Source organism: Palaemon carinicauda, chromosome 19 (genome assembly GCF_036898095.1).
Source record: "Palaemon carinicauda isolate YSFRI2023 chromosome 19, ASM3689809v2, whole genome shotgun sequence".
Taxonomy (NCBI): Eukaryota; Metazoa; Arthropoda; class Malacostraca; order Decapoda; family Palaemonidae; genus Palaemon; species Palaemon carinicauda.
The window spans coordinates 75,690,052-75,701,612 of NC_090743.1; the positions used below are offsets into that span (position 1 = coordinate 75,690,052).

General features: G+C 33.4%; 1 protein-coding gene across 1 annotated transcript in view; it reads left to right on the top strand.

Annotated features, from left to right (window-relative positions):
* Window positions 1-10,890, top strand: part of LOC137658682 (major facilitator superfamily domain-containing protein 6-like) — a 115,553-nt gene extending 104,663 nt beyond the window's left edge. Inside the window, exon 9 of the mRNA XM_068393659.1 lies at window positions 10,567-10,890. Within this exon, the coding sequence (XP_068249760.1) occupies window positions 10,567-10,814 (248 nt within the window). The 3' untranslated portion in view covers window positions 10,815-10,890. The remainder of the gene's footprint in view (window positions 1-10,566) is intronic.
* Window positions 10,891-11,561: the final 671 nt, after the last annotated feature.

Here is an 11,561-nt window from a genome sequence, read left to right on the forward strand (position 1 = left end):
TAAAATGGCTGCCTCCGGTCTTGGTAATGCTAACCAAAACACACTTAAATGATTGAAATTTAACTGTGAAAAGGGTGACTAAAATCACACACAGGAAAGAATTAATACTCAACTTTCCAGATGACGAAGATGCTGGGGATTGCATGCTGAAAATTCCGAAAAACTAGAAAAACACCGGGCTAAAGGGGAGCACAACACTCTTAGCAGGCTACTAGAATAGGAAGGGCGTCATGGTAGTAGTAGGGAAGGAGAACCCCCGGGTACCTAGAACGGCACCCCATTTATTTTGCCACTCTTCCCCCCTTACATCGAGGCGTTGAATCTATTCGGGGTGAGGATACGTCCCCTGATATTATGCGATATCCTTTATTGGATACTCGCGCCAGGAGTTAGAATCCTGAAGACCTTTTGTTTAATTCTCTGGAAGTATCACTCAGGCAAATATCCCTAAGAAGGCTACCTATAGGAACTCTTCCATCAGGACGACATGGCCTGAGCCCAAAAATGATATACATGACACTACTAAAACTCTAAACCGAATCCTTGATAGTGTTAGAGAAAGGATGACATTTAAACAACTAAAATTAAATGAGAACAAAACTGAATTCATGGTAGTGGGCAAGAGAAAAAGCATGAGAAACTTGGGTGATATTCAAATGAACATAAATAATGACTCGGTGCCGATATTCAAATGAACATAAATAATGACTAAGTGCCGATATCTAGTAAAGTTCGAGATCTAGGTGTATTTTTTTACTGTAACCTGTCTCTAAATGCCCAAATAAATAATGTAATAAAAACTGCTGGTTATCATCTAAGAAACATTGCGTTTGTAAAAAAAGTACCTGGACGAAAATTATGTGGAGAAACTTGTGATAAACTTTGTTATTACCAGGATTGACTATTGCAACTCTATCTATTACAATTTACCAAACGGACAACTTGAGAAATTACAAAACATAATATACAGAGGAGTAAGACTGATAAAAGGTGTCCCACCTAGAGAAAGATCACCCCTATACTAATCAATTTACACTAGCTGCAGATTAAAGGGAGAATTGAATTTAAAATATGTTCAATAACCCACCAAGTTATCAGAACTGGGCGTCCAAAATACTTAGGAGAGAACTGCTACATATTGCGCAGCCAACATATCGTGTCGACACGAGAATAGTTACAGATGGCTTCAAACTATTGGAATCTAGATATATGCCTACTGTATGCTCCAGAGCCTTTAGGTATGCGTCCCCAAGACTATAAAATAAGCTCCCACGAAACATTCGGATGATTGAAGACTTTAAGGCTTTCAAGAGGAAACTTAAGACTTATAGACTTATATTTCATGAGTCTTTTGACAGTGACGATTTAACAGTAAATGAACAATACGCGAAATGAAACGTTAAATACTCTGAACGAACAAGGGAAAACGAAAGTGGAGGTCCAGTAAAGAGTGGGGTTCCCCTGCTGTATGGGACCAGAAAAGCAGTCATCAAAGTAATGTATGGAAAAGTAAGGAGAAGTATTTTTCCTATAAAAGGACAACGGTTTTTATCATAGGAACAAACAGAAAATTTTAAAAGTAATTTGTATTTTTTTAACTATTCAAACTATGATAGGCAGTATTTCTTAGGAATCCATGTTTGCCAACGGTTATATATGCGGGTGAGCAACCTGATGGAGTGACGAGAACTTTGGATGTGGAGAAATAGCCCTCATAAATCTCAAAAAAGTCACTGGCAGCAGGGTGATGGATTAGGTTTGAGGCAATAGAAAGGCTGTCTCTTCGACTTTTACTCTCGATGCCTAGCAGATGATCTTTCTATAATTAGTATGGACTAGCAGGGGTCACTTGCCTTAGTTAGATAGGAATTGCACATCACCAGAAACTGGCTATTCTTTGATGAATCTAGCCAATAAATCCTCTATGGATTTAGTCAGTCTATGGAAATAGAAAATAACAGAATGGCCACCAGTCCCGGGCATAATGGGGTGCTTGGAATCTCCCGGTTCATAAATACTAAAGAAAAATTGAAAATTGGTAATTGGAATATTAGAATCATGAATCAGATTGGAAAGTTACAGCAATTGGTGAATGAATTTATAGAATAAAGTTTGAATATCTTGGCCCTAATTGAAAGATATCGTATGGAGATTGGTAAGAAAATCTTAGACCTAGGCAATATAAAAATCTATTCAGAAAGAACTGATAGAGTTGGAAGAGAAGAGGTAGGAATGATGATGACACCAGGGGCAGAATATTCATTAACTGAAAGGAGAACTGTAGATAGTAGATTGTTACTTGCAAAGTTTAAATCAAAGTAGTGCAATATGAGCATTATAACTTCCTATGCACCAACAAATGAGTCTCATGAAGAAAGGAAATATGAATACTATGTAGAACTGCAGAGTGTAATAGATGAGATTCCAGAGAGAGATATACAAATTATGATTGGTGAACACAATACTAAAATTGGAAGGAATAATAAATATCAATAAAGTGTCATGGGTGTTGAGGGTCTTAGCGAAGTTGCAAATGAAAATGAAGAAAATTTTATATTTCTGTTCAGCAAACAATCTAGTTATTGGAGGTACTCTTTCCAGCACAAGGACACCCACAAATATACATGGACTTCACTATGTGGCAATTACAAATATCAAATAGATCACATAGCAATGAATAAAGAGAAAAAGAGGAGTCTGAGAAATGTAAGAAGCTATAGAAGTGCATATACTGGTAGTGATCACCAGCTTTTCATTTCCATACTGAAATTAAAATAGGGTTGTCTCCACTTTGAGAGGGTGATTTTTGCCAATTTTTTTTTCTTTGCTAAAAGTCTTCCTTTTGCCTATCAGAAGGCCGTGATATGTGTAGAATTCATCTCCAGCCTCTATAATGCCCCCCCCTGGTCATCAACGCCCCCCTTATGTTAATAGTAAAAATACGAAATATCATTAGTAATTTTCTAATTTTTATAGTTTACCCCTTAAAAACTGTTCAAAGTCGTTTTCTCATATCAGTGACATCAAAGAAAATGGGCTTAGGGGTGACTATGATTTTATATCCAATATTTTTGTCATCAGACAAAAATCGTAATTTCTCGTTTTTTCTTTTTCGGGAGAGGGGTGTATTTCTTTGCTTGTCCTGCTCTTATGCCTTAAGTAATATAATATTTAGATGTTTTAGGCCATCAAGTGACATAATACCTACAAAAACACAGAAGGTTTTTTCCCTAAATCGAAATTTTAATTTTTGGTGAATATTTATTTCTAGGTATCCCTCCATCACCAGCCGGGCTTTCACTAAAGTTATTGCTCGTTTTTTTCTTGCTGTGTGCTTATTTACGGTTCGATTTTGATAAAACTTTGTGTGCTCGTTCCAGGTGGATAAACAAACATAATGACAGAGCGAATTTCAATTCAAGACATTAGTTTCTCACTGGTCACCAAATAACTTTTAAGTCGCTAGCTCCGATTTTCACATTTTTATTCATAAAATCCTTTATTTTCCCTGTAGGATGATAAAACTTACAGAGGATATGCCTTATTATAGTGCTAATAATGCCTGAAAATTTCATTAGCGTGTCTTGATTAGTGTATTTTTGGGAAATATTTTTTACGATTGGCACCCCTTGAAAGTGTAGCCTACCCTTAGCACCCAACAAAAATGTTGATTGAATACATAGGTTTCATACAACTAAGCTTCTAGAAGATGAGCACAGAAAAACCTTTGCAATTGAATGTAGAAATCGATTTGCTGAATTAGAGACTTCAAGGTAACGAAGAATGGTGTGATATTAAGAACATATATCAGTTAGTTGGTAGTGAAGTAATGGGACATGCGTTACAAGGAGAAGGCCTTGGATATCAGATGATACTTTAGATACTAAAGAAAATAGACGGAGACAGAAATTGAATGATGAATGTTTTTGAGGAAGAAATGTAAATTACGAGATAGAGCATGCTAAGTATTCAAGTATTGATAGTAAGGTCGAAGAAAAGCCAGGAATAACTGGAGAGAATATTTGGACAGAAAAGCAGATGAAGCTGACAAAGATATGAATTCAGGGAGTGGCTATGGTGTAAGAATTGATCATAAAATTATTAATGAAAACTCCACGGGGTGATGAAGAAGTATATACCCATCAAAAAGAGAGATGGTTCTGTTATAACAACAGAAGATAAAGAAAGCAAACATTGCATGGAACACTTTAGTGAAGTTATGAATAGAAGATATGAAGGGAATAATTCAATTGATAAACCTGAAACTAAGGAAGGCCTTGATGTGTCCATAAATGTATTGTCTTTGAAGTGATAACATGAATAACATTGTATCTGATATAAATGTTGAAGAGAAATGTACTATCTCCCAAGTGCACAAACTTATTACGTTTAGTCTACTTCTACAGAAACATGCAATAATAAAGAAAATAAACTTTAGACATAAATAAAGATTTTCTCCAACCGTATTTACTGAAGAAGTTACAAAGAAAATAAATGATGCTATCAACATTCTCTGTGATCATGATGACCAACGTCTGTTGGGAGCTAAGTGTGTTAACTGTCTTACAACCACTTATAATAAAGTGAGTAAAAGTGAATATGATACGATGTGCCCACCGGTGTAAAAGGCTATAACTGTAAAAGACCAATCTCCTTGGTTTGATGAAGAGGCTTTAGTGAAAAAGAGGGAAAAAAATTCTGTAAAGAAACTTGTTATAATCTGTGTTATTACCAGGATTGACTACTGTAACTCCACCTATTACAATTTACCAAAAGTGCAACTTAAGAAATTACAAAACATAAAAAAGAGAGGAATAAGACTGATAAAAGGTGTCCCACCTAAAGAAAGCATCGCACCTATACTATTTGATTAAACTGGCTGCCGATTAAAGGGAGATTTGAATTTAAAATATGTAGAATAACCCACCAAGTTATCAACGCCGTCCGTCTAAAATACTTAGGAGAATTGCTATATATTGCACAGCCAACAAATCGAGTTGACACGAGAATAGTTACAGATAGTTTCAAACTAATGGAACCTAGATATATATCTACTGTAGGCTGCAGAGCCCTTAAATATGCGGGCCCAAGACTGTATAATAAGCTCCTGCAAGATATCCGAATGATTGAAGACATTAAGGTTTTCAAGAGGAAATTGAAGACTTTCTTATTTCATGAGTTGTATAACAGTGACGATTTAACAGTAAATGAACAATACATTACATGAAACGTTAAATACTCTGAACGAACAAGGTAAAACGACAGTGGAGGCCCTGTAGAGAGTGGGGTTCCCCTGCGGTATGGGACCGGAAAAGCAGCCGTCAAAGTAAGTAAGTAAAGAGATGATACTGGCCGAAAATGAAGTGACTCCCAGAATACATACAAGATTATTTTGTACAATATGGCGTGAAGAGGCAAAACCTGATGAGTTGGAGCTAGGAGTGTTGGTGAAAATCACATAAAAAAGGAGACCTGACTGATTGCAATAATTACGTAGGCATTACACTTACATCTGTTGTCATGAAAATATATATTATGCTTATTCTGAAGAGATTGTAGAGAAAGATTGATGAAAAGCAAGCTGAGAAATGAACAAGCAGGATTTAAAAGGCAAAAGTTATACTGACCAATTTTCATTTTATGATATGTACAGTAATGTGTAAAATATAGAAATCCACTTTTGATGGCATTTGTGGAGTAAGAAAAAGCCCTTGATTGTGAATGCCGGCCAATTTTGTGAAGAGTCCTGCGTAATTTTGGAGTTCCTGTTAAATATGTAAATTTGATTAGGTCTCTTCATGAGCATAGCAAGTGCAAAGTTACTGTTAGTAGAGCGTGTCAAATGAATTTCCAGTGAACAGTGGAGTACAAAAAGGAAATGTGTTGTCACCTAGGTTTCTAGAAACTCGTCATGGATTTTGTGATGAACATTCGGGGATGGCGGAGAAGGATTGGATTGTTAACAGAAAATTAGCGGATCAAGAGTATGGTGATGACAGTGTACTTATTAACAAACCACCACAGAACATGCAAGGCTTGCTTACCAGAATGCATGAAATATCACATGATAAATAGAAGAAAGGCAGAGATGATGAGAACGGAATGTACAATGGAAGATGAAAAATCATTTTAAGGATAAACGATTAATTAGGTGGAATCATTTAAATATTTAAGAGCTATGATCTCTAATACAGGGTCTCTAGAATTGGAGTTTAATGTATGATTGAGAAAAGCAAATTAGACAATAGCTAGATTAAGTAAAATTTGGAAATCAAATCACCTTAAATCATATATAAGAATTATGCTATATATCAGTTTAGTGAGATCGGTGTTGTTAAATGGACATAAGTTGTAATGTGACAATGAAACAATATTCAATAGATTTTGTTGATTTGAGGACAAAGCCCTAAAAAGAATATTAGTAGCTAAATGGCAGGACAGGATTAGAAATGAAACAATTCTTCACTCAAGGGTCTAACTAATAATAATAATAATAATATTATTATTATTATTATTATTATTATTATTATTATTATTATTATTATTATTATTATTATTATTATTATTATTATTATTATTATTATTTTTAGCCAAGCTACAACCATAGTAGGAAAAGCAAGATGCTATAAGCCCAAGGGCTCCAACAGGGAAAAATATCCTAGTAAGGAAAGGAAATAAGGAAATGAATAAACAATGAGAAAATGTTATCAATAAATTATTTTAAAAACCGTAACAACATCAAAACAGATATGTCATATATAAACTATAAAAAGACTTATGTCAGCCTGTTCAACATAAAAACATTTGCTGCAATTTTGAACATTTGAAGTTCTACTGATTCAGCTACCCGATTAGGGAGATCATTCCACAACTTGGTCACAGCTGGAATAAAACTTCTAGAATACTGTGTAGTATTGAGCCTTATGATGGAGAAGGCCTGACTATTAGAATTAACTGCATGACTAGTATTACGAACAGGATGGGACTGTCCCGGAAGATCTGAATGTAAAGGATGGTCAGAATTATTAAAACTCTTATGCAACATGCATAATGAACTAATTGAACGACGGTTCCATGGATTAATATTTAGATCAGGAATAAGGAAATTAATAGACCGTAAGTTACTGTCCAACAAATTAAGATGAGAATTAGCAGCTGAAGACCAGACAGGAGAACAATACTTGAAACAATGTAGAATGAAAGAAATAAAACAATTCTTCAAAATAGATTGATGACCCAAAATCTTAAAAGACTCTCTCAATAATCCAATTTTTTGTGCAATTGAATAAGACACAGACCTAATGTGGTTCTCAAAAGTGAATTTCCTGTGCTGAGATCCGGATGTTGAGGAGCCTATATTCTTGACTTACTTACAATCATACTTTTAGTTTTGTTAGGATTCAACTCCATACCCCATAATTTGCACCATGCACTAATTTCAGCTAGATCTCTATTAAGGGATTCAGCAGCCCCAGATCTACATTTAAGAGATGGAATTGATGCAAAGGCCAAACCACATGTAATGTGTATATAGTATGAAAAGTAATGGCCCAAGAACACTACCCTGAGGAACACCAGATATCACATTCTTATACTCCCTAGGGTGCCCATCAACAACAACTCTTCGCGATCTGTTACTTAAGATTTTGCTCTCTCTCTCTCTCTCTCTCTCTCTCTCTCTCTCTCTCTCTCTCTCTCTCTCTCTCTCTCTCTCTCTCTGCTTTGTTTACAATTGTAATGTCACTGTTGATACTGATCGTAATTTTGTTAGATTGTTGTAATAACTAAATAGAAATAAATAAGAAAAGAAATTTAGGATGTTAACAAGACAATTCAAAGAGTAAAGAAAAATACAAAGTAATAAAGTAAAAGGGGCAAGGTAAATACTAAGGGGGATGGGTATCGGATATGGGAAGGTGTATACAAAGGTGAGGTATAAAATTCATATTTAATATGTGGCTTCTTCACCCGCTAAGTAAAATATATCGGTAGACTAACCTGTCATTTTGATCAGGGTTTCCTAAACTTCAGGACACCATGGAGCCCCTGAGCAGGGCAAAGGTTTTTCACGGAGCACTAACAAGGTATTTTCTAAAATAAATATGAAAAACATTAATTTCAAATTTTAATACTAACTAATGATTTTTGGGTTCCTTGACTTAAGACTTAAGCCAAAGGGAGCAACCACAAAAGCATTGACAAATTTGCTTCTTTGGTTGACTGAGATATGAGTCATGAACATATATACCTGGTAAAGAATGCTCATGCTGGATGTACAGTATATGAGAATAAGCTACGAATGATGTCGACAATGAAAATGAATCGGTCGAAGAAAATCACAACTAAAGAATGGTCTTTATTATTGTTCTTCTTAAATTGATAGCCAGTTAATAACGGAAAGAGCTGTTCAATACAAAATGTCAAAACTATCAGAAGTAATAAAAAAAAATAGCAATCGAATTCGATATAGAAAAATTACTAATTCAGAACGAGACAAAATCTAATTACTAAAGTGCAGCTGTTGTTTTGCATTGCAAAGCTTTTCAAAATCGGGCATGATTGTAACTTGTAGTTTCATATCATTTACTGCCTATTTCTACATATATTTTGAGTAGCTGCATACGAGGAGAATGTTTTCTCATCAAAAACCTAAGGGCTTGAGCTGCATTGCAATTTCTTAACAGTCTTCAAGTAGGTTTATCCAAAATGTTGAAAGTTCACTTCCTTAAACTTTGCTCGTCATTATATTTTTTTTTCTTATTTTTCTCCTTTATAAAAGGACTAATTGGCAAGTTTTCATCAAGGCCATTATAGTTATTTTGTGAAATTTCCACAAATAATTTTGGTGTCCTGGATGAGGAGCTTAGCATTTGCTTATACTTGTTCATTAGTTGTTCCTGTTCGTGATTTTACTATATTTTTGTGTTTACATCCATTTTCTGTTTTTGATTAATCAAAAATTGTTGCAGTTTTGGTTAATTTATTTTCTTTTTCTTTTTCATGAACCAACCTGAAACTCTTTACACCTGTAGTTATGTATCATATCTCTTTCCAGTAAAAAAGATCAATTAAATGTCTGCAGCCATTAAATGTTTCCATATAAAGCATTTGGTCCTCTTTGAGAAAGGGCTTCCTGAGCCCCTCAGCCTCACTCACGGAGCCCCAGGGCTCTGTGGAGCCCACTTTGGGAAACCCTGATTTAGATAACTCTCTTGAAGAGATCAATTTATCATGCATTATGAATTTATTATTTGTCAATGTCCTTCTTAGACATTTGCAAAAGAATAGTAAATTCAAATTATACCTGAAGCTTTGGAGAATGGAATTGAATTTTTGCCAAGGAAAAATAAGAGAGTTGAACGGAATATCACCAATAAAAAAGAAGTAATTGGAAAAGCATGACATGTTCACGACTCACCTGATGAAAAATAGAAAGTGAGGGTGACCGAGATCCTTGAAAAGTTCAAATCTTTCAAAGTTGAAAGGAAATTTTTGAGAATTGTAATAAAAGCTGACAAGACATTATAAACAATTTTATTTTAAGTATCACTGTAATACGAAACTTCTTGATTATGAAGAAAATAGTCACACACACAGACATACACACACACACACACACATACATATATATATATATATATATATATATATATATATATATATATATATATATATATATACATATATATATACATATAAATATATATATATATATATATATATATATATTATATATATATATATATATATATATATATACTGCATATATATATTGTATATATATATATATATATATATATATATATATATATATATATATATATATATATATATATATATATGTATATATATATATATATATATATATATATATATATATATATATATATATATATATATATATATATATATATATATAATTATAGATATATATATACAATATATATATATATATATATATATACAGTATATATATATATATATATATATATATATATATATATAATTATATATATATATATATATATATATATATATATATATATAATTTTTTTTTTACTTCATTTTCAGTCCTACACTCATTAAGTGAAACCTTCCATGGTTGACTAAACACAATTATGACATCTGAATCTTAAGTTGTTAAGGTATTCACCATTAATATCTATTCCCACATTTCCCAAATCTATATTCTTAAAAACGTTTTCTAGTTATGCTTTGAAAATGAAAATTTTGTGTAAAGTTTGATCTCGTATTATTTCTTCTCTGCTAGAATTCTTTACTTTGAAAGTAAGTGATTTTATACTATAATTTTTTTTATGTCAGAAATAGTAAAGCTCTTTTTGTTTACAATTGTATTAAAATGATGTCCCTGACAAAAACATGCTTTTCAAGCTTAGAAATTACATCACTCAACTTACACAAGGATATATTAGGGAACCAATATACATTAGTCTATGATACTATATGTAAAAATATCTGAATGTTTCAGTTGTAATTTAGTCATATAATGAATGAAACGAGTTACACTTTGTAGAAAACTCCCTCTAACGAAAATTTTCTTTCCAGGAAGAATGCTGGGTACCCTCATAGGAACAGAGTTAAGGAAATACCTAACTCACAAAGAGATTTTAGCAATTTGGGGCTCTATAGCTGTTGCAACTGCTATTATTTATTGCTCAGCATATTACGCACTGAAGAAACACAGGTCTACAAGCAACTCTACTGAGCATGAGCCTGAGCAAGAACAAAAGGGAGCCAATTCTAAAAAAGAGCTCTCAGGAATTGACAACAAAGCATGTGAAGCTGAACTTTAAAGTAATCTTTGTTTACTTATGATAAGTGATCTAGATGAATCCGTGACTGTGATATAGGTAGTAAGATAGATAGTATTATTATCATTATTATTATTATTATTCTTACTTGCTAACCTATAACCATAGTTAGAAAAGCAGGATGCTATCATCCCAAGGGTTCCAACATGGATAATAGCTCAGTGAGGAAAGGGAATAAGGAAACAGATAGAATAGTGTACATGCGTGTACCCTCAAACAAGAGAACTCTAAATCAAGGTATAGAGGCTATGGCACTACCCAGGTCTAGTGAACAATGGTTCCAATTTGCCGTGTCATTCTTCTAGGAGAGTTGCTCACCATAACTACAGAGTCTCTTCTACCCTTATCAATTGGAAAGTATCTACTAAAGAATTACAGCTCAGTAGTTAGCTCTTGAGTGAAGACGAAGTTTCAATTATTTCTGTGTTGTCAATTATATGAAGAGATAGTAGAATGTGTGAAGAATAGGCCAGACTATTTAATGTATGTATAGGCAAAGGAAAAATTGAGCTGTAACCAGAGAAGGATCCAATAAAGTACTATCTTGCCATTTACAGAATCCAATGAAACTCTATAGAGGTTGTATCTCTACGGGTGGCTGGTGGCTTGATATTTTCTTTTACATGGCCACAGCACTTTCTCCTTAACCTCAAAATCTTTATCAATGACTCTCTTTTAAAACTTTGTACTGTAGATAAAATGTTAATCTTCAAGTTATAATACAATAGT